The sequence below is a fragment of the Periplaneta americana genome, chromosome 10 (assembly GCF_040183065.1).
Source record: "Periplaneta americana isolate PAMFEO1 chromosome 10, P.americana_PAMFEO1_priV1, whole genome shotgun sequence".
Taxonomy (NCBI): Eukaryota; Metazoa; Arthropoda; class Insecta; order Blattodea; family Blattidae; genus Periplaneta; species Periplaneta americana.
In genome coordinates, this window is record NC_091126.1 from 176,655,935 (window position 1) to 176,680,940 (window position 25,006).

The 25,006-nt window shown below is 35.8% G+C and overlaps 1 protein-coding gene across 3 annotated transcripts in view; it reads right to left on the minus strand.

The window, feature by feature from the left end:
• LOC138708190 (ataxin-7-like protein 1) overlaps nucleotides 1-25,006 on the minus strand; it is a 101,208-nt gene that overhangs the window by 56,431 nt on the left and 19,771 nt on the right. For all 3 annotated transcript variants that reach the window (XM_069838472.1, XM_069838471.1, XM_069838473.1), the window contains exon 4: nucleotides 15,374-16,131. In XM_069838472.1, the coding sequence (XP_069694573.1) occupies nucleotides 15,374-16,131 (758 nt within the window). The remainder of the gene's footprint in view (nucleotides 1-15,373; nucleotides 16,132-25,006) is intronic.

Sequence of the window (25,006 nt, forward strand, 5' to 3'; positions counted from 1 at the left end):
GAGTCCTGTTTATCCTCACAACTTGTAACTCTTGTCCTCAGAGTCTTCTCGCCAACTTAGAACTTTATTAATCATTCATGCATCCAATCATTCAGGGTTCCATCCAAGGTCAGGTCTTTCACTGCAAATCCAGCTTTCTGCAATCATTCCTATTTTCTGCCTTCCTCTTTGTCTCCTCATATCATCAATATATCTTAATGTTGCCTATCATCTGATATCTTCTTCTGCCCCGAACTCTTCTCCTGTTCACCATTCCTTCCAGTGCATCCTTCAGTAGACAGTTTCTTCTCAGCCAGTGACCCAACCAATTCCTTTTCCTCTTCCTGATCAATTTCAGCATCATTCTTTCTTCACCCACTCTTTTCAACACAGCTTCATTTCTTATTCTGTCTGTCCACTTCACATATTCCATTCTTTCCTATATCCACATTTCAAATACATCTACTCGCTTCTCTTCACTTCGTCGTAATGTCCATGTTTCTGCCCTGTACAATGCCACACTCCATACAAAGCACTTCATTGGTCTCTTCCTTAGTTCTTTTCCCAGAGGTCCGCAGAAGATGCTCCTTTTTCTATTAAAAGCTTCCTTGGCCATTGCTATCCTTACTTATACTGCACCTCAAGTATTTGAAGCTATCCACTTGTTCTACTACCTCATTTAGAATTCGCAAGTTTACCATATATATTTTCTTCCTATGACCATGGTCTTCGTCTTATTTGCTTTTATTTTCATCTCATACTGCTCAAAACTGTCATTTAGCTCCAGTAGCATATACCTTAGTATCATCTTGTCTGCTAAAACCGTATCATCAGCAAATCTTATGCACTTCATTCTTCTTCCTCCTATCACCCCTCCCATGTCCTGAAAACAGTTCTTTACTAAATCCTCCAAGTAGATATTCAACAGTGTAGGTGATAAAGGACATTCTTGTCGTACTACTCTCCCAACTTCACTTCCTTCAGACATTTCTTCTCGTATCCTGACTGACTAGTGGTTTCATATAAAGATTACTCAACAGCCTTCTCTCTTTCCAATCCACACCTATTTTCTTTAGGATCCCCATCAGTTTATTTCGATCCACTCTGTGAAAAGCCCTTTCTAGGTCCACAAATACTACATACATTTCTTTATTCTTCTCTATCTTTTGCCGATTGTTTGTAGCAGTTCAGTTGCATCTCTTGTATCTTTTCCCTTCCTGAAGCCAAACTGCTCTTCTTCCAGCTGTCTTTCCATCTTAGAACATAAACATCTATTCAGTATTCGCAAGAGAATCTTCGCCGAGTGTGATATCAGGCTGACAGTCCTCAACCGGTTACATTTCTTGGCATTATTTTTCTTCAGTATTGGAAGCAACACTGCCTCCATAAAATCTTCAGGCCCTTCGCCCTTGTCATATATTTCGTTGCATAATGATAGAATTTCCTTCTTGTCTTAACCCAAGCATTTCACTAATTCAATGGGAATTCCATCAACTCTTGTTGCTTTCCTATTATTCATCTCCTTAAGTGCTACTTCAACTTCTTCCCTTAAAACAGAAAATCCTTTTTCTTCTTGTGATATGTCTGCTTCGCCTTCCATAGCTAAGTCATCTGGACGATTCCTTGTCTCATATAAGTCTTCTACATATTTCATACTTTCTTTTTATAGTCCCATATTTTTGCACTCACTTGTTCAAAGTGGTCTTCCTCATTCACATATGGAAGCATGTCTCGTCCAATCAATATTTTCAACTTGTGGAAAACTTTTACATAGGCCTACTGCAAAGAAAACCAACTTCTTGAAGGATTTTCATATCAATTCAGAACATTCTTTCTCAGTTCAGCTATCACTTTGTATGTACTCAAGTGCCTCCTCTGTATTACATAAAACTTCAGTCTGCCCAAATCTAAAAGTGATCAATGCCAATCATTTTTTATAATCAATCATATAATATAATTAGATGTTACTTGTAGTGTAGCTATTAATTCCTTATTCCAGTATTCTTGTTTCACAGTGACAATGTGCTTATATTTTAACTGTTCTCTGAGTTCAGCACTGTGTCAGTATTGCATAGGACACTAAAATTACACAGCTTTCTCTTATGTTGCAAAAGAGAAAATACAAAATAGTGTTCTGCCCAGGGCAGGTCTTTCACTGCAAACTCAGAATTCTCCAATCTTTCCTATTTTCTATCTTCCTTTTAGTCTCCACATATGATCTATATAAGAGTATATGTTTTAATGTTGTCTATCATCTGATATCTTCTTCTTCCCCGAACTCTTCTCCCGTTCACCATTCCTTCCAGTTCATCCTTCAGTAGACAGTGACCCAACCAATTCCTCCTTTTTCTCTTTCTCGTCAGTTTCAGCATCATTCTTTCTTCACCAACTCTTTCCAACACAGCTTCATTTATTATTCTGTCTGTCCCTTTCTCATGCTCCATTCTTCTTCATATTCACATTTCAAATGCTTCTAGTTGCTTCTATTCTCTTTGTCGTAATGTCCATATTTCTGCCCCATGCAATGGCACACTCCACACAAAGGACTTCACTAGTCTCTTCCCTAGTTCTTTTTTCCAGAGATCCAAAGAAGATGTTCCTTTATCTATTAAAAATTTCCTTGGCCATTTGACTTCCTGGAAGCAGTTCATGTTACTGCTTATCGTACATCCCAAGTATCTGAAGCTGTTCACTTGCTCTACTGCCTCATTTACCTTCTTTATTTTTCTTCATAGTTTTCGTCTTGTTTGCATGTATCTTCATCCCATACTGCTCACAGTTGTCATTTAGCTCTAGAAGAGTAGCATCTCCTCTAGTAGTAGTGTCATTTCTTCTGCTAACAACGTCATATCAGCAGCAAATCTTATGCACTTTATTCTTCTTCCTGTTGGTCTGGGTGGCACAGTTAGTAGCATGTTGGCCTTCTGTGCTCGAGGTTGCGGGTTCGATCCCAGCCCAGGTTGATGGCATTTAAGTGTGCTTAAATGCGACAGGTTCATGTCAGTAAGTTTACTGGCATGGAACAAAATTCCGGTACACAAGTGATGCTGATATAAGCTTGGCAGTTTTGAGTGTCGTTAAACAATTTTAATTTTTTTAAATTCTTCATCCTCCTACTGTCACCCCTCTCATGTTATGAAAACAGTTCTTCACCAAATCCTCTAAGTAGATCTTGAACAGTGTAGGTGATAAAGGGCATCCTTGTTATACCCCTCTCCCAATTTCACTTCCTTCAGACATTTCTTTTCCTATTCTGACTTTTACTAGTCATTTCATATAAAAATTACTGAACAGCTTTCTCTCTTTCCAATCCACACCTGTTGTCTTCAGGGTCTCCATCAGTTTGTTCCAATCCACTCTGTCAAATGCCTTTTCTAAGTCCACAAATACTATATACACTTCTTTATTTTTCTAGGTACCTTTCATCGATTGTTCATAGTAGTCCAATTGCATCCCTCATACCTTTTCCCTTTCTAAAACCAAAATGCTCTTCTTCAAATTGTCCTTCCATCTTAGAATATGAAGGTCGATTCAGTATTCGCAGGAGAATCTTCGTTGAGTGCTATATCACACTGATAGTCCTGAATCCATTACTTTTCTTGGCATTATTTTTCTTCCGTATTGGCAGCAACGTTGTCTCTGTAAAATCTTCAGGCCATTTGCCTTTCTCATATATTTCGTTGCACAATGACAGAATTTCCTTCTTGTTTTCTCCCAAGTATTGCACTAATTCAATGAGGATTCCATCAACTCCTGTTCCTTTCCCATTCTTCATTTCCCTAAGCGCTAGTTCAACTTTTCTTAAAATAGAAAATTCTTTTTCGTCTTCTGATACAGCTGCTTCATCTTCTATGGATATCTCATCTGGACGATTTCCTATCTCATAGAACTCTTCTACACATTTCGTTCATGTGTTCAGTAATCCTTGTTTGTCTCTTATTTTATTTCCAATTTCGTCTTTTATCAACCACATGAATTTCCTATTCTTATTTGTGAAGTCCAAACATTTTACTTTGCGATACATTAAATCATATCTTCTTTTTCTGTCTAGATTCTCTACTTTTTTACATTTCTCTTTCATTCAGTCTTCCTTTACTTAATCAGTTTCTCTTCTTAGTTCGTTGTTCAGTTTCCTTAGTTTCTACTACCTTCTTCTGTGTTAATGTTTTTCCACTTTCTCCTTTCCTCCATCTTCTACTACACTTGCCTGTGACTCAATGTTTCTTCATTATCACACTTTCTCTGTATCCTATTGTTTTTTTCTGCTGTTATCTGTACACAATTTTTAGATGAGTCCAGTACTCATTACTATTCTCAGGCACGGATTCTAATGTAGCAGCCTTCCTCTCTTCATTCCTCAGTTTTCCCATGTTTAATTCCTTCATCACCTGTCTTCCTCTTATCATCTTCAGACGAATATCTACTTCGCCTATCAGCACGACATGATCTGATTTAATATCCGCTCTTGGTAAAGTCTTTGCGTTTTTTAAGCAATTTTGGAATCTTTCCTGTATATAGTCTATCTGATATTTTTTTCGTCCCTTGGGCATGTTCATTTATATCTTCTTCATTTTCGTGGTTGGACTAATGTATTTCCAACAATCATTGCATTTCTTTTACAGAAATTCACCAAAGATTGTCCTCTGTCATTTTCTTTTTCCCAATCCATATTTTGCAACAGTTCTTCCATCTTGTCCTTCTCCTACTACTGTGTTCCAGTCGTCCATTAGGATTACGCATGCTCCCTTCTTCTCCTTCTCCACTATCTCTTCTATCTTTTCATAGCTTTCTTCCACTTCGTCTGCTAATCCACTATGTGGCATGTAAACTTGCACTAAGTCTACTTTCTTCCCTAGCAGTCTCACCATTATTATCCGGGCATCTACATAAAGCACTGATATCACTTATCTTTCACACGTGGTTCCAATGTGAAATATCATATAAAAAAAACCTCTACCAAAATTGTTCGTATTTTCATCATGAATATATACAAAAGCTAGATATTAATCAAATATCATCTTGGAGAATCCTTATAATCTATGGCCAAAATCTGATTTCGCCATTTATAAATTTACAATCGTGTTTTAAATTAATTATCATGGCATGTTCTTTCTCAATTTATCACATCTTATTCATGGCATTTCGCTGTCTTGATAACAATGATAGCTTGAATGACAAAACAAAATTTTTCTCTTATGAATTCCTCATATGTTTCTCCTTATGTTTTTAATAGATTCGTTTATATTTTTCTTTCCACTTTTCTGGTACAATTTCCTGCTTGTAACTCTATTTCAATATAGGTTACACTTCCTGGAATTTATAAAAGAGATTTAAATTTTCCAAATTTGTCACTGGCTCTCTTGTTAATCTCAATAATATAATTTTCTGAAAAGATAGTAGTCATCTGTACTACTTTTGTTTGCGCATTCTCAGAAAATGTGTCTGATTAATTATTACTCCAGTGCATGATGGACACGTTCCTTTATGAATTACTATGTGAAAAATAAAATGAAGTTTGATTCTACTTTAAAATACCCGATCAACTCTCATATTTACATTTAAATCTACAGTATATGTAAAAATTATAGTTCTCTGAAGGGCTAATTGTTTGCTGAGGCTTTGCAGAATTCTTAATGTGTCAACAAATGCTTTTTTCTAAATTTGTATTGTATGTCAATCGTTGAGGCATTTTATATTCTTACAAAGTTAGAACAGCTTGTCACTTAACTGTCTCCATACTTCAGTTTCTACTTAATTAATCCAATGTGAATTTGGATCTTGTGTTGTTTAATTAGCTGCAGCACCTAGACTGTCTTCTTCTGTAAGATCTATCAAAAAATTAGATGCAGCATCAAGATTGTCTTCTTCTGTAAGATCTATCAAAAGATTAGATGCAGCATCAAGATTGTCTTCTTCTGCAAGATCTATCAAAAGATTAGATGAAGCATCAAGATTGTCTTCTTCTGTAAGATCTATCAAAAAATTAGATGCAGCATCAAGACTGTCTTCTTCTGTAAGATCTACCAAAACTGGATTAGTCGTATGATCAGATTCCATATCTAACCATTCTGGTGTCGCAGACACTCGCGGCATTTCACTCCACACCTTATTGCTTTGTTGTGTGCTTACTTCCATATCATCTGATAAAGAGATTTCCTCAATCTCTGATGTAGTTGTTTCACTCAAGTTCCTTTTATTCACTGACTTACATAATCTGCCTGATAATGGTACTGATGTTTTATCAAACAAGAATTCCTTTGGCAATCGTTTTAGTACTACAAATGGTGAAAAGTTTGTTAGTGGTTTATTCATAAAGTTTCCTGAATTTTCAATATTTTGTTGTAACTGTAATGAAATTGTAGAAACTTACAATTAATCATATAAGCTCACAAAATTTGATATCATTTGAATACATGATGGTAAATGATTTCTATTATGATAATGGCATATAATTAGAAATTATAACAATCAGGAAACTACAAAAGGAAACATATTAAATATAATATAAAAAATACATTAAAAAACTGAGGTGTATAGTTCCAAAACCCGACATTTACTTTCTAAGTGGTTTAGAGAAAAAGCCAAAAAACTATCTGTAGTATTTCCAGTGTTGAGATGTGTAGGAAATTTTTATAATCGTCTTTAATAGTAAAGCTGAGGATAAAATTACATGTTTGAACTAAAAGTATGTATTTTTGTAAGAGTTATTAGATTATTAAATATGAACATGTCGTGTTTTGGAACTAACTATTGCATATGTCGGATTTTGGAACTAACAATAAATATATATGTCGGATTTTGGAACTAACAATAAAATTAATGTCGGATTTTGGAAATTCTAATAACATTATTTCCCATAAATAATCCACATTTTATACTAAAAAGCTATTAATTTTATTGAATCCATGAAATGTAATAAATCAATATTCATTAAGTATGAGGTCTCGCCCACCTCATTGAATATTACACGTCTACTATGAAGTAGTCAATGTGTATTATTACCATTTAATACGAGAAAAATTCGTACCGGCACCGGGAATCGAACGAGAGAGGTTCGGCCGGCACCGTGGATCGTGTCCCGGCATAGCTCAGCTGGAAAGAGCGCTCAGCGCGCAGAGCTGAGAAGTCCTGGGTTCGATTCCCGTTGCCGGTACGAATTTTTCTCGTATTAAATGGTAAGAATGTAATAAAGAATTGTCATTCATTTATATATATATATATATATATATATATATATATATATATATCATCAGAATATTATATTTAACCTTCATTAAGTGTACATTTTAAATCCTGGTTCACAGATAGTCAATCTTCTTCATCCTCATCATAAATACGGTCTGTAATATTCTTGCAATATTCCAAAGTTTCCATGTCTCTCCAGTTATCTTAAACATTTCTTTAAGTAATTTGTTAACATTACTTAGTTCTTCCTTATAGATTATGCATGTGTTTTTGTGCAAGTGTGATTTTTCCATCCAGAGCACGTTTTCCCCTTTTTCAAAATCCTTTTTACAAATTTACAATTCTTCTGTAGTTTTGTTCACCCCTTATCGCAACTCAATTTTTTATTCCCTTATCTTAATTCTTTTACAGAATTTTAGTTTGAAATGCCAGCCATTTGGTGGCTTCAAAACAGTTTGTATATTCGTTTTCCACAAATAAACTGGACAGTCTGTACTTAACTTGTTTATGGTGTCACTGTTGACGATATTGCACTAATCTTCGGATTTCATAATGTTCATCTTCTTTGCCTCCTTCTCAAGCAAGAAAATTCTATCCGTTGGTATGGAGGAAATGGAGTGACTCATTATACCTAATTTTTCGATGAAGTCTTTCATAGCATATCACTTTATTTCACATTTCTTGCTACATGTATCATCTTCTCTCCTTTTTTTACTGGCAGAAGTCCAATTTTTAAATGCCACTTAAATACAAGTCGCACCCAATTCTTTGACACTTGCAAGATTTTTAAGAAAGTTTGTCGGTAAACTGGTAGAACACGACCTGCTCCCATCCCCTGATGTCTCACTGTTCTGTTAACAAAATATGCTTTAGGATAATCAGCTATTGTGTATTCAGTATGAATTCATCTTGAACCAACTTATTGAGGACGCTGTAAAACACTTTGTAAAAGTGGTTGATATCACGCTGAGTTAGGAAACTTCATTGGTTTATGGGAAAAGTTTTGAGTTCTGAGAGAGTAGCGACCAATAATCAATACAAAAAATTATCAAATACAGGCAAGCATCACACAACACTGTAAAGACAAGCATTACAGTTAGCATAAAACTTAACTTCCTATCCCTTTTCTATGTTTTGTCTAGTTCTTTGTATCGACTCTCCTTCTTCCACGCCCAGGCTCTGAAGGCGAAATCTGTATGTGAGATTCTGTGAAAATTTTACTTCTATAAGAAGCTCACACAACACGTCAACACGTTGTAAAAATCTACACAGCTCTGAAGTACCAATATAATGAAGCATATTCTTATTCAGGTAAAGTTCCATTATCAATTTTCCCAGTAAGTTCCGTGCACTGAAGAATTATGATATTCTAAAAGAAATCACACACTTTCTTTATCTTGAGCAAAGATGTCGACTTCTGGAACGTTACTAGCCTTCATAGTTCACACAATGGCAGTGTAAATGTCGGACTTTGGAATAAACTGCATGTGTCGAGTTTTGGAACAATACCTTAACAAAATAAGTCGGGTTTTGGAAAAAAACTCCATATTTTAAAGCTTGATTTATGTTAGAAATATCGAGTTTTTGAGGATGAAATAGTGTTTTTCCAATGTATTTCAACCCAAAGATATAAGAAATGATCCTAACTCATTTTTCATAAAAATGGCAGATGTCGACTTTTGGAACTATACACCTCAACTACTACATACATCAAACAAGTATTAACATGTCAAATATTTAAGCAAAACAGAAACATAAATTAAAGAATTTGCCCCATTTGAGCAAATGCTCGTGATCGGGAGTTCAAAACCACACTGTAGATATGCAGAAAGAAGAAGACGACAAAACAAACAATTAATATGAGCAATAAAATAGCACAAAAACAAGAGCCCATATGATGAAAAGCAATCACAATTGAAAAAGTTTATAAATAATATTCACAAGTATATAAGACTAATATTAAACAATTAAGTATCTAACTTTATGTCAATTTTCCTTAATAATTTCTTTAATTTTCAGTTTAAATTTAATCGTACTTATGTTAGCTAAAACAGGGTACTGAGAAATTAATTAACATTATATTTAGACTTGCCAACTTTTGTAAGTAAAAATTAGGGACACAAACGTTAGTGACAATTTTATTGCACTAATTGCCACCTATCAACCCACATATTCAACAGTAGTACTCTTATAACAGTGTATGTATATTTTAACAGAATCACATCATTTCATATGCAAAAAAAAATAAATAAATAAATAAAAACTTGCCAAAATGACAACAAAACGATTTGAAAAACAGTATCAATTCTTTAATGTTAACCCGTTGGAAACTAGGAACCTATCTTATTGATTTAATTCTAACCTAATATAAACTAACCTAATGTAATCTGAACTAACCTACCTACACAAAAGATTTCAGCTACTATTTTCGGAAAAAAACTGAGACGTTTACGTGATTTATCACCAGAGCTATCAGATCTTATCACACTTGAACTGCGGTATTTTACAAGTCTTTGTTATTATCTCGATGTTTATATCTGCTGTAAAAGTGGTCATGTAAATGAACATGCGTACTAGAGTCATTTCTCCATTTCGTCATATATATTGGAAGCATGTCTGTATGAGACTGTGTGGAAATATCTTCCAATCAACAATCTGATAGAAATGAAAATCAGCTGTAAATGTCTAATGTGTCATGAAATTGCGACATTTTGATACATGTGCAAATTATTTTGGGATGCGGGACACAATGGTCGAAACTGGGTCTGTCCCGAGAAAAATGGGACAGTTGGCAAGCCTAATCATATTGCAAATCATACAAACTTTCTCAGTAATGAAGCACGTAAATAATTACAATTTGTGATAGATTGCATACACATAAATAATGTTTACAGCTTTTCAAAACAATTTGAAATAACTTATATTCATGAAATGTAGGTAGTATCTTTTATAGTGGAGTTCCAGAGATTTCTGTCCCTTTGCTTTGTGGGGGTAGAAATAGTGGTGGTAGCTAACTGGCTGTAGGACTTGACGATAAATTTAATGGTCTATAGATTTGAGTTCGGTTACAAGCTATAATATGTATAAGTGTCGTAGTGTATATGATCAACAAACAGCAGCTCGGCAATATAATTCAGTACATGGAAGAAGGAAGTTGATAATGGCAAAACGAAAGGCAAACTCGACTATCCACAATGAGGGTTGACAATTATTGCAAATATGATCGAGAAATGTGATGAAGGTAAGAAGTGAAAAATTATTTTGATTCCACTAGATAAGGCAACAGAAAATGCTGTTATGTACACTGTGGTTAGGGACTACATCTGTGAAGAACATTTGGAGAGAACACAAAGGAAAAAGCAATTCCAATTGTCGACTAATACTTCAAGACAAAAAGAGAGAGGTATCACTCAAATTATGAAGAACTGTCACTTCGAGTGGAGAAAGCGAACACTGTTCATCAGAGAGCACAAAATATCGTGAAAATGAAGTTTCGGGTAGAAAGGCTGAGTAATATTTATGTTGACGAAATGTGGAAGGACAACAAACTCATGTTTCTTAAGTGTTGACAGCATGAAGATTTTGCAGATGCTCTTACAAATTTCTTCTAATACAATGGTGGAGCTAATACATTTATAAAGGATACGAAATTATTACTTTGAGCAGGTAGTGCATTTGGTGATTTCCATGGACAAATGAAGAGTTACAATTATGAAAAAGGGTCTGCATAAAGTTGATTCCCAATCACCCTCCTACAGCAGTAGTGTTTTCAATCACACACCATACATGGCAGCATTGTTTAAGCTAAAACACTGCCTGCATACTACTGACAGCAGGCTATGATAGGGGTTAATCTGCATGATAATATGAAGAAGGATGGCACACTGACTAAACTTTTGAAACTCAGATTTAAAATAAAGTGTACCTGATCAGCCAACTGTTGAAAAATCATGGGCATCTTGCAGTACATGTGAGAGCTCAATGAAATGTCACTGCAGACTTATCATTTAACAATTTTCTCAATATTATAGATCGGTCTATCAGTGGAGTGAAAGCAGAGGAGTGGAACAGATTCTGTCATCATGTTGTAAAAACTGAAATGACACTGATGAAACTGCGAGTTCGAGAAGCTCATTTGAAAAACTCGACTAAGGTAAGAAATGTTTTTCACATATCCTCACACACTACTTGAGCCTTCTTCTGTCCATCCCCACTCCTGCATTAGTCATAATAACACAAGGGACGGAAAACTGGGAACTGGACTATAAGTAGGTAGCCTAATCCCTTACGTAGACTTCTTCAATTGTAAAACTTTTTTATGGTTCTCTCTCTGAGGCTACGATTTTGGTTTGTATTTTTACAGTGACAGCTCAACAAATTTTACTGTAAAAATTCTCGTTACACGCAATTTGTCTGTAGTGCATTACATACAGAAGTGTACTAAAAGGAATTCTTACTATTACAGTAGGCAAAAGTAGGCCTACATATATTCCGTGTTATGTTGCCATTAACTTTTACTCAAGAGTGGATATCTTTTAAGGTCTCTTCTTTCTGCAGAATGTATATTGTCGCTATTAAAATATACATATATTTATTTACCGTATTTGCTGACGTATAAGAAAATGGGTCTGAAGAATAGGGTGCACTTATATGCTGACATGGAATTTGTAAATGGAACAAAACTTCATCAGATGCTATGAAAACTGTAATCATTTACGAAGTGTGGCATTAGTAAGGCACTGGATGCTATGGAGGACAATTTGTTGCATGAAAATTCAGAATCTGTTTAGAGGAGGTTTCAATTAACTCTTCATTTAGCTCTGAAGATAAATTTCTGTGTTTTGACGAAAAAGGTATTTTATGAAACTAGACTTGTGTTATTTTATATTTGAAATACCTACTGTACATTCATTAAAATATTCAGTGATAAATTTTTTCCTTCAAAAATGTGTACCAAAAATGGGGTGTATATTATATGCTAGCAAATATGGTATTTACTTATTTAATTACACTCATCAGAAGAAATACCAAACCAATCAACAAGTCGCCAGAACAAAGCACAAAACCTCACTAGACTTTTTTAAAATGGCGAACATCATGCCGAAACTAGTTACAAAGACATAGTAATAGTATCTTAATAAAAATTCAATAAGTGATATAGTACATAATTAAAATTTTAATTTAACAAGGTTTAAAATTTTGTCACATTGGAAACGTAAACTAACACATATTTCGTATTATTTTGTGTCAGTGTATATAATAATTAAACATGTGATACATAACCTAATCAGGATATAAAGTTGAATAATGATTTGTTTTTTACATTAGCATTAATGTAGCAATGTTGCTTTCTTACAACAAATTGCAGAAAACAGGGATTTTTCTGTAAATGTAATTAAACTTCAGTCTTTCATTCTATTAAAGCACATTCTATTGTTAATTTCAATTAAAATAGAAAGTTCTTTCATAACACAAACAGGAACTGGTGCCATAAATTATATTAATATAAGAAAGAGATCGAGAATCATAACATATTTTATAAAAAAAAAAATTAAGCTATGTTTAAAACTAACTTTTAAAAGTCAATATTGCAAAAACTGCTTGCAAAATCAAGTACCAAAACTCTATTAACGTTTACATTTCCTACAGTAATTGTGATGGTATTTCACTTCACAAAGCAAGTCCTTCAGACATTTGCAAAAGTTAGCTATTTCTATCTACTGTATATTATATCATCTCATTTGAAACCAAGTGGACTGTGTGTATACCAAACACTAATGGCCAGTTTTTCCAAGTAATGTTTAATTTGGCTTAACAAATGTTAAATTAACAGCTGGTTTATTTTTAACGTTTTGTTAAGATGTTTTCCATTTTTCCAACATAATTTTGTTTAAAATAACCAACACTTAACTTTAACTGTCGTTAATACTATTCTAACTACTCAACAGCAGTTGGTAATAATTTTGCATATATAAGACAACTTCTTACTGGCTGATATTATTATTTAAATTCTGTACTATGGAGTAAGTCATGAAACATGTGTAAAATCGTAACCTATTACAGTAGCCATGATTCATACAGTACAGAGAATTGATAAATGAAAGTTGCATTTACTGTTATTGAATAATAATAATAATTATTATTATATATGGTTATATTTTATAATGCTAAATATGAATTTCTGTTTAGAAAAATCTCAGCATTATGACCACCAGGTGACAATAATTACACGAATGTGTGTGTAGTCAACTGTACAGAAAACCCAGAGGAGAATTCCGTATCATATAAAATTCTCTAATTCAGGTTCATGTATAAATTATATGTAATTTCGTCCTAAAGAAGCAATTGCTGCTGAAACATTTTATTATTTACTCACTGCGTATTTTGAAGCACTATTGACATCGGCTATAGTTGAAGAGCTAGTAACATAGAATCTAGAGTTAATAGTAGCTGGTGAATTGGAACAAGTGGCCTATTTCAACTAGGTAGCATACAACTGAGTTTTATTTTAAGACATGAAAGTGATTATTATAACTACATACCGGTACCTAAGAAATATTAGTAAATTAATACATAATGTGCATTCAAACATAACAAAACTTAATTGGTATATTAACTTTCATTTATTAGAATTATATTATAGCTAGTGATAAGATATGTTTGCACTGGCTTTAAAACAGAAGCGAAAGAGCTGGATTCTTGGAATTTATAATCGTTTTCTTTCCAATGGAAATTTAATTTTCCAGCAGGATAATTACCCCGCGCACACCGCCATAAACGTTCAAAGACGGTTCACGGAAAAGCATGAAAAAGAGAAGGATTGACAAATATCGAGACATCCCACCTCAAAATCCAGATCAGTTCTGGGATCAAGTTCTGGCTACCTGGGAAGATTTCGCTAAGGACCAGAACTATTTCCGCGATCTGGTGGACTCAATGCCCCGAAAATGCCAGGCAGTGATAGACGCCGATGGCATGTGGACAATGTATTAGATCCACATGTGTATTTCTTTTATTTTTCTTTAATTTGTTTGTTTATCTTTGTTTTATTTCGGGAAGAAAATTGATCTCCCAAGAGTTTTTTAAATTCTCCTAGTGGAGCCAGAGTTGCGAAATAATTCGTTCCACTACACAAAATTATAAAAATGAAGAAAGGTAACATATATAAAAATTAGTTACGTTAAAAAAAAAAGTTATAGCCAAGAATCGAACACGGGCCTCTGGGATGGCAAGCCAAACGCTACCGACTACTCCATCGGTGTGTTATGACGTAACCAACGCGACAAGGAATATATAGCTGTTAGGCTTGAAGTCTACGGACAGCTCACATACAAACGTAATCGTGTAAATATTTCAATGTTCAGTACTAGTTAATGTTTCATTTGGACTGATTTACTGAAGCTTGGTGAAACCGGCCCTTACTCTAAACATTCCTCAAAGACAAACATAACATGTTATTTTCACAACTTTTGTCTGAACAGCTGTGGTATTATCCGCCATGTTTAACTGTTTGTTAAATGAGTTAACGGCCCAAAATCCTACATTTAAAGTTAACAAACGGTTAAGAATCTGTTAAGCCAAACTGGTGTTGAACAAATGGAAAAACTGTATTTAACAAACTGTTGAAGGTTTAACAGTCGTTAAGTGTTCTAACAATACTTGGACAAACCGGCCATAAATGTAGTTAAACTGATTAAATGCAATGCTTCTTGCTAATTAAAAAGGTAACTATTTTGAAGTCAAAATCTGGTAAAAATTACCATTCAGATGAATTTAAAGTAGAAACTAACAATTGAGGGGCGTTTTCACAAAACTAGTTATCTACATTTTTTTCGATTTTGAGGTTTCAGCGTATCCTTATGTTTGTGGGTCAGGAGAATCCAATGGTGCTATTAGAATTAAGCTAAAGTTAGTAAGTATATCAGTAAATTGATCTTGACATAAAAGAGATTTTTCAAAACTCAGTATCTACAGTTATGTATTTTAGAAAAGAGTTGTCTTGAAAAAAAGAAGATTTTGTAGATAACGAGTTCTGTGAAAACGCCCCTCAATTTCACTAATATTTTTCTTAATATGGACTATTATTTTTTAAATATTCTTCTATGCAATACTGTTTGAGTTTTCAAGAAATTTTTACTTGCTACTGCAACTTGTATTTAGGTACTACTTCAATTACCAGTAACACGTACATTAAAACATCCATTATTACCTGGCCTAGCACTGCTGGAACTGATGGTACTGGTTTCATTTTGGCTGCTGCATCCTTTGCTGCCCGATGATCTGCCAGAAGCTTGTCAAAATGTTTACTTCGCCCTGACACAGCTCTTCTCATGGACAAGGAGTGTGATTTGCAAGTTAAGGATCGCGTACAGGGCTTGCTGTTCTCTCCATTCCACACTCCACAATGTTTATCCGGATCATATTCTCTTTCTTTAACAGGTAATTTCCTTTCTACTTTTGGACGTTTCTTACAGGGACTGGGTGAAGAGAAGGACGATGAGGACGTATCAATTGCCATGTTGGGGAGAGTAGAAGTAGCCGAGATAAGTGCAGGGGATGTTGCCATTACACTTGATTTTGCACTAGTTGCGGTAGCACTCGATAAATGGGTTGGTGAACCTAATGGTGTAAGAGCCACAACCGGCTGCAGGAGAGCCGCAGGTGTTGCAGTTTGGTTAGCTGGGCGTGATGATGCTGCATTTACAACTGAATTCGATGACTGCTGCAGGTCTGTGTGTGGAAGAGTCATTTTCTCTGTTTCCGTTGATGTTTGTTCCTCCACATTACTCGTTGCACGTTCTAACTTGCTACATGCAGCAGTCACAGGTCTCTTTACTTTAACTTTATTACCTACATTGAGCTTGTTTGTTGCACTTCCTTTGCTTGTTCCACCTTTACTATTGCTAATTTTCTCTGGGGGTTCAGGAGGTGGTAAGGCATCAGTTGTTTCCGCTTTGTGCCACAGTTCTGGAACACATCATATTATAATGATTATCACTGTGAAACTACTAGCCTTTACCATATTCAATTTCAATATCCACTGTATGCATATCTTTGTTTACTTACTTATTCATACACTATAGCCTATGTCGGCGACAAGAAAGATATTACTGTACTGTACACTTGTGAAAACTTGTACAAAAAATTTTTAAGTAAATACCTGATCAAAATTTATAAAACAGAAAAAAATAATAAATGAAAGAAAATTTGCCCTGCAAAATTTGATGGTAAATGAGTCCTTATAAAAGAAATTACACCAATATTTCAAATGACCCAAATAGTATACCTGTTTGTGTCTTCAAAGATTTGAAGGAAAGAATGTTTTTTTAATCAGTTATTTAATAACGACCTATCAAATATATGGTTACCTAGATTGGTGTAATCTGACGAAATATTCGCCATGAATTAATTGACTTCGGCTTAATGTTGGGGAAAACCCCCCAAAAAAATGTAAACACAGTGCACAATTATACAGAAAACTGTATTTCAAATTAAGAAAGTTCATTCAGATGGAATTTCACCTTCATATGTATCTTCAAAAATTTAGTGGTAAGTAAGTGTGTTCTTTTATGCGGGGCTTTTATTTCAACTTCATTCAAATATTTAACCTGTATTTGTATCTCAGACAATTTCATTTGTACATGTATCTTCAAACATTTATTGATAAGGTATTCTTTTAAATAAAGTTTAAATTCCTATTTCATTCAGATAATTGCACTTGTATGTGTAACTTCACAGATTCAATGGTAAGAGTATTTTTTAACTTTCCTCATTTCAAATGGGATACAGCTGTACCTCAATTTTGTATAATCATTGCTGGATATTCAGTCTGTACTGGTACTTTTTTTTTTTTGCATTACTTCTTGAGTTAAATTACATATGAGTATGCAGATAAATTGTATACTTATTTCGGTAATATAATTTTATCAACAAATTACCCAACTTCGATACAGTTTTACCTCACTTTATATTTCGTGTTATAAATAGTTCATGAATACAGATGTATTATTTGCTGTGGTGACATACCTACAATTCTTTGCTAAAAATCGCATTTATAAATACAATATTGCAGTGCATTGTTGAGTCAGACTGGTTATTTGTATCATTTGCAGCATATGTATTTCTCGCATTCCAACAAGTGTTTATGTTGTAAAATGTCACAGCTTGCTCCTTCGTGTATATTTATATTTCTAAGATTAAAATTATCTGAAGCTAAAGAAGGTAAAATAACACCAGAATGTCAGAAAAAAACATAGACTAACAGTGTCAAAAGAACATACACTGAATTATTAGTAATATAGCATACTCTGATGAAAGTTCTGAAGCATGTGAATTAGGGAAAATGATAATACTAAGTGAAATAATTATTTTTTGTTTGTCTGCAGTGAATACTCAGAATGTGAGACAGTAAAAATGTTAAAAAATGTACTGTAGATCACATGAAAACTAATTTGATGCCGATTATAATAATAATGATGATGATAATAATAATAATAATAATAATAATAATAATAGCAATAATAATAATAATAATAATAATAATAATAATAATAATAATAATAACAAATCTATATGAAAATTATTTCTTTAATTTTTTAGTTTTGTATCATATGAGAAATATTTATTCCAAGTTTATACTAGTAAGTAATACCGTAACATGTACACGTTAGTAAAAGGTACTGTTCAGTTTACATTTCTGTGAAAATATGGTTACCTTCTAGGGCACAATTGTACCCCATATGGTAATCTGTATATCTAGATCTTGCTACAAGGAAGGCTGAATAAAGTTTTAATTCCACCTGTATGTGTATTCCAAAAGATTTAGTAGTAAGTACAGGGTGTCCGGGAAAGACCTGACGAAAAATAAATAACTATATCTCTGAAACTATTCCATTTATTGTCGTGATGTTTTCACACTTACAAAGAGAAACAGAATAAGTTTTAATGTACTTCTATATGAGCACCATTTGTGACTAGGGCTATGTCCAGGCGATACTCAGTCTCCTGCTACACACATGAAAGCATCTCCGGTGTGACTAGTCCTATTGCTTCGTAGATTTGGCCACGTAACTCACGTCCTTCACAAGCCCCACAGAAAGAAATCCAGTGGGGTCATGTCCGGCGACCGTGATGGCTATGGTGTAGGTCCACCTCTTCCAATTCAACGGTCAGGAAACGTGTCATCAAGGAAAGCGCGCACGTGGTTAGCATAGTGTGGGGGGCTCCATCCTGTTGAAAAACAGGTTTCTGGTGGTAGTTGTGGGACAGCGTAATTTCGCAGCATATCCAGATATGTGTTACCTGTTACTGTGAGCTCCTGTCCATTTGGAAACGATGTTGGACACGCTTGACTGACTTATATTCAGCCAGTCATAGAACGCATTCTGCTTTTCTACTGTGGTAAACAATGTTTGGCTGTTCACTTGGTACACGCACAACTTGCATTCCCAGCTCTGAGAGCAAGGCTGTCTATATACGCTGCGCAAAACGAGCTTTTTCTCGTTTTCTCCTAGCACAATGGTATGCGCACGCGTGTAACATGCTGCTAGGTAACAAAACTTATTGAATTTCTCTTTCTAACTGTAAAAACATTGAGGTAATAACTGTAACAGTTTCAGATATATAATTACTTCTTTTTCGTCAGGTCTTTCCCGGACACCCTGTATGTTCTCATAAATAAGAATCAATTCCAAGTTTATCCAGATACTAAACTTGTATATTTATCTTCAAAGACTTCTAGTAAGTGTGTTCTTTTAAAATAAAATCAAATAAAGTTTTAATTTCAAGTCCACTTATATGTGTACCTTCAAAGACTCCTGGAGCTGAGGTTGACAGCTACCAGACAGTAGACAGGGAAGAGATAAATGGGGTCCAAGGCTAGCTGACTGACATATAGCCTGAATATTTGAACTGAGGACTCTGAACCAACAACCTGCATGTCAGGGTGTCGTGCATATTGCACTGAAAATTGAATGGTGGCTGGGTAAGCCCATCTCTAGTGGTGTCTATTAGACACTTACAGACCTGGGAGTACTTACTTAACATATGGGTCTGCAGTAGTGACATGCATTACAGGTGCTATGTTCGGTTCAAATTTGTCAAGTATGGCAAAGTTCGATATTCGCTCACATTTGGTCTGCGGAAGGAGGCCTGTCATGTTTGTTCCACGTTGTTATAAAAATATTCACTCTCCTCTACTCCCACCCCTTCATGCTTTAACCGGTTAAGGATTTTAGCATAGATCTTGCGATTAATGTTCCATATGAAATAAGACGAAGTTTGTAATGTCTTGCTTGCATCTCTCATGTTCGAACATCGCAGGACACTAGTCTGTAGTGGGTACGAATATAATTTCCTGAGTACTCATGGGAACCTAATGTATCACAAAAAATAAACCAATGGGTGGTTCTTTTTCTACCTCAGGGGGCACTTCCATGATGCCCCCAATGGAACCTACCACTTGTCTATCGCAGGAGGACACTGACTCAATGCACGAACAAGTATGGCCTTTTGGAAGGCATTGCACAATTGCCTATCATCTCGCCATAGATGCCTACCACGTGATCTAATGAATACTTGTGAAATCAAACTGACAAGAGAAAAAGAGTCCCCGAATTTATAGGTAAAAAAAAGGAGGAAGCAAAGAAAGAGAGAGAGAGGGAGGGAGGGAGGGAGGGGAGAGAGAGAGAGAGAAGGTGGCAAAAATTATACCCCCATCTCCACTGTAGCTGAGCATCTGCCTCAATGGTCAACAAGTAGACAAAACTGCATATCAGACAAGGAAAGAATTTGCGACTCAGCAGCACTACACAAGAGGGATAAGGTAGAGGGAATCTAAGGAGCTCCTACGTGCAATCAGTAGCCAGTCTTACTCCTTTCTAGTATGCAGTCTTTCGACAAGGCAAAAAAGTAGGATTTACAGGAGTGCAAATACTGTGATGTTAAGGTCGGAATGCCCGAAGATGACGTCCACCCCAAAGTTGTGGAGGGGGTGGCTGGCTACTCGTCACTTCTGTGAACAAGAATACATGGAGTGGTTCTGTGGGCATATCAGTGACATCAAACTTTGGCCAGGAGTTAACCGTTAGTGTGGAGGCCTCCAAGCTTCGAAGCTTCGTAATCTACATATAAGAGGAATGATTTTTTTAGTAGTGACAACTATTTTTTTGAGACATAGCGTACATACATGGTTCCAAGTTTTAAAGGCCTTCGATGTAGTCACCAGCATTGCATATGTGGTGGCAATGGTGAGGAAGCTGTCAGATTTCATTGGCACTACCTAATCTGTTGACAGTGTAAAGAGAGTGAGCTACTGCTTGAAGAATGTCTTCAATGTACAGAAGCGAATCCCACGAAGTGGTTCCTTCATCTTAAGGATTAGGTCGAAATCGCAGGATCTTAAATCCGGAGAGTATGGGGGATGGTAAAACACTTCCCAGCTCCAGATACTGAACAAATCAGCCACAGCTCCTGCGAACATCGTCATGTAGAATGATGGGTGGAGCATGCATAAAGTATAGCCGTTTTCTTCTCAGAACTGCTTGAAGATTGTTTTGCAAAAACAAACAGTAGTACTGTGCATTGATGTTAAGCTCCTGATCACGATCGGGACGGTGACACACTACAAACCCAATTGCGATTAGGTCGATAATCATGATTAGTGACTGTAGTCTGTCACCAGTATAACAGGTCATGGGCCAAGTTGCTTGGTCAGCATGGGGAGTTATTGATCGAGCTGGTATTGCTTTCATTTACTTATACCTGATCCCTTCTATATACTTTTCTATCTAGCCTCCAATAACTGAACTCTTGTTCTCTTTGATCCTGATAGTATTAAGGTATTCGAGGGGATCATTTCTACTTTCATACTTCTATTCTTTAAGGGTAGACCAGACTCTTAACTGCAGTGAAAGCAACTGGTCTATGGTGGACTCCAGAAAAAATGTCCCTGGTCATCCAGGTTTGGGGCTGAGACATTAGGACAGCTCCCCAACTCATAAAAATATTTTATTTATTGCTAAAATTCCTATCAAGAATACTTGGATAGAAGGAATCAGAAGAACCATGTCAGACAGGAATCTTCAAGATGGTGATTGGGAAGACCGATATAGATGGAGGAGAGGAAACCGGAAATAGATTGATAATAATATGTATTATCATCAAACATAAAAATGTAACTCTATAAAACTACGTACATAATGGCAGTCCTGTTACATTTCTGTACCTCAGTTACTCACCTTAACTCTGACAATAAAATTCCATTTAACAATTATCTATATTTCATACTCTTAATACCAGATTGACTCTAGTTAAATCTGAAACATAGGTTTTCATTATCGAATCTAGTCATTATTATAACACGACAGTGAGACTTCTAACATTTTACTTATATCCTACAGCAATTCAAAGTTTATTAAGTTGACTTTCTTTAACCAGCTCACTTTAACTATGAACAGAACTTACATAATATATTTTTCAAATCATTTTCACTTACAGTTTCGCAGAATTTTTATACGCTATTCTTTTCAGTTTCAGAATTCTCTATGCAATAAATATTTTTTTTAAGTTTCGAATTTCCGGATATAACATTGTGTGCATTATGCTTTCTCCCGGCTGCAGAAGGGCACCCCAAATTGTAAGGCAATTAAGGACTAGGGTAACGCTACTAGACCATAAGAATAAAATGAACATGCCATGTAAGTCACTTACAGAGGCACAAGGGCAGACCCTATGGAGGGGTTTGGCTTGGTTTTTCGAGAGCTGGACACAGATGAATCCATACACTTTAGCCTGCTTTGGCCCATTGTGCATTCTATATATGCGATAATTCCTTAAATCCTACAGGTGGTCTGAGTGGTATCCGTGAATCCGTTGCTGACAGGTGGGCCATCCTGTCTCAGCCCTGGCAGATCCAGGTTCCATCCCCAGACGAGTACCTGGTAAGCCCTAGGTTCTGGAGCACTAAACCATTCCCCTAACAGCAATGGAAACCAGTATTAACCTCAAGACTTCAATTCAGCCTATTTTTGACTATTGTAGATGACATGAAATGAGGTGGTGGTGGTGTTAGTGAAATGACAGAGGAAAATGGGAGTGCCCCGAGAAAATCCCTTTGAAATGTCTGCTTTGTCCATCATAAATTTCATATCACCAGGCCAGGGATCGAACTTGGACTATCTTGAAGGAAGACCAGCATGCTAGCACTGAGTCATAGACGTGGTTAACTGTGGAGGGTAGAGAACAATCTTCTTCTAACAAGGGACACCTTTGACCTCGAACGATTGAAACTGCATGAAAACATGCTTAGAATAACAATCAATCATAAACAAAACAGTGGTGTATGTCATTTCCATGCAAAACGTTGCATTCTACCTCAAATGACATTTTAATAGAGAGAAACAAAGTAACAAGATATCAATACCATAGGAGGGAAATTATACGTAATTCAATGACGTCAGTGTATAATTACATTTTCAATCAACAGTGCCAAAAACTCTCTTAAAGTACTTATAATAGCGCAAAACACACATAGACAGCAGTACCACACACCTGATAGTGCTTATATTAGTCCTCAAAGTGCAATGCAGGATTTCGATGAAGTGGTTAAAACAAACTGGAAGAGAAGAATGTGCACACCTCACAAAAGCCACGTTATCACATTCCAAATCACTTTCGCATTCACGCAGACCAATATCAAAAGCCACACTAATTACATTTTCAAATGATGATGTTGGTATGTCAATGTCATAACCTGGCTTTCGCCAAACATATTGCAACATAGTCTTATATGAAGGTGCAGCAAATTGATTGTAAATCACAGAGTGAAGTTTCGTCATGAAATAACGCTCATGTAGCTTCACTTGTGGTTTGGCACATTGTAGTCTTACAAAATCAGTAATCCTTCTGATATTGAGCTTATATTGCCGAAAGAAGTAAACATCAAGGGGTTGGCAATATTTTGTTGTTTTCAGTGGCAATATCTTCAGCATAACATCTTTGTTTGGAAAACTTGCATCCAGAAGGGTACGATCTGTATGACCTGACCAGGAATCAAACAACAATAGGCTCTTTTCACTTGTTACATGTTCGCCAAGGACTGAAGTTAGAAAACGTTTCATGTGTTCTTTAGTCATTTTTCCACTTGCTTGCCTCCACATGAATGTTTCGTGCAGGTTGTTTCAAGTTTCTTTTAAATATTTGGGCCGAAAGTGCCTTGCGTCTCTTGAAAACAGATGTACAACTTGTTTGCTAGTCTGTCTGTCATTGATAAAGCCACATCAATTGTGTAGCTGTGGGTAGAGCTATGTACAGACTGCAACACATTAGCTGTAGTTTTCTCTCCTCTGTGGGACAGTGTTGATGCTGAAGACATTTCATACTGGAATTGACTCTGGTCACTGTTCCAAACATTACCTTTCTCCACACCCTCCTCTCTTATAAACATGTTCACTTCCTCCACAAACTGTTGTGCCTTCTGACGTATACTATTATCATCTTCTACGTCCTTACGTGTGACAAATGTAGTAATATACATGGATGAAATGCTGTATTCACGCTTGAGATGGTCGATAAAGGAAATGGAAGCTTTGAAATTGTCCAAGCCAACCATTTTAGCCGCTTCCAGTGCCCACATCTGCAGATGCCAATAGTGAACTGTAGATCCATACCTCCTTGCACTATCAAATTGCGATATTACATGCTCTCTCATAGTTTGTAATTGCGACAGTCTGTTTCCTTTGAAACGAGCTCCTGCTCACCATTTGTTAGACACATAATTTAGAATTAATGAGCAATTTGATTTACTTTTAATGCACTTATAGCGCTTCATTAGTTTGCTATAGGAATTGAAGCTACGATTGTAATAGTCTTCATAAATGTTCTCTAGTACGCTGTCATCAATATCTTCTAATACACTGGACTTCGACTTATTGGGTGGAGAGAGTTCGTACTCACTTTGACTTGACTGTTCCTGTTGCTCTGGAGATGAACGTCGTGTACTGCTTGAACAGCCACCTTCAGGTTCAGGTTCCTCCTCTCCTTCAAAATTAATATATTTATCCAGCATAATGTCATGTATTTCTGTGTCATTCCCATTATATTTCTGAATTATTATGTTCTATAATATATCAACGAACTCCATATTCTTGGCCCCGATGTCATTTCCATATTCAGCACGTAGCAACTTTGTCCCTAATATTTGGACCACATTCGTAGGATTAATTCTCTTCATGATATCACTGCACTGTACACAGTTTACACAGTAACCCGCTTGCAAACACTCCAAGAGACAGATACGTACTGCAGCCATACCATTCACGCAACTGGAGCACTGGTTAGTGCAGCTACAATATGCCACCGTTTAATGGCGCTAGCACACAAGTGCGGAGTTTTGCATGGAAATGACACACACCACTGTTTTGTTTATGATCGATTGTTATTCTAAACATGTTTTCGTGTGGTTCTGATCATTCGAGGTCAAAGGTGCCCTTGTAAGTATCACAGCAGACACGCATCTGCTCGAAAGGAGGGGTTCAATTGGAATATGTGGAAGGTGCCTATTGATCGGATAGGGTCTGGTGGATTTGAGTAAGAGTCCTGAGACACTCAAGCTATAAAGCTGACAAACTTTTTGCAGGCCAAGTTACAGCATGTATCTGTGTAAACAGTATTGTTTTGTAAAAATTCCAGGAGTTAGCTATTAAAGTGACTCCTATACATTAACCCTAGTGTATAAGGATCAAATTAATGGTATTGTAGCTCAGTTGGGGTGCTACTACTACTCATACTGTTATATGTGGAAAGGGTCAATGCATATTTGCAGTAGAGATGAAGTACTGCCTAC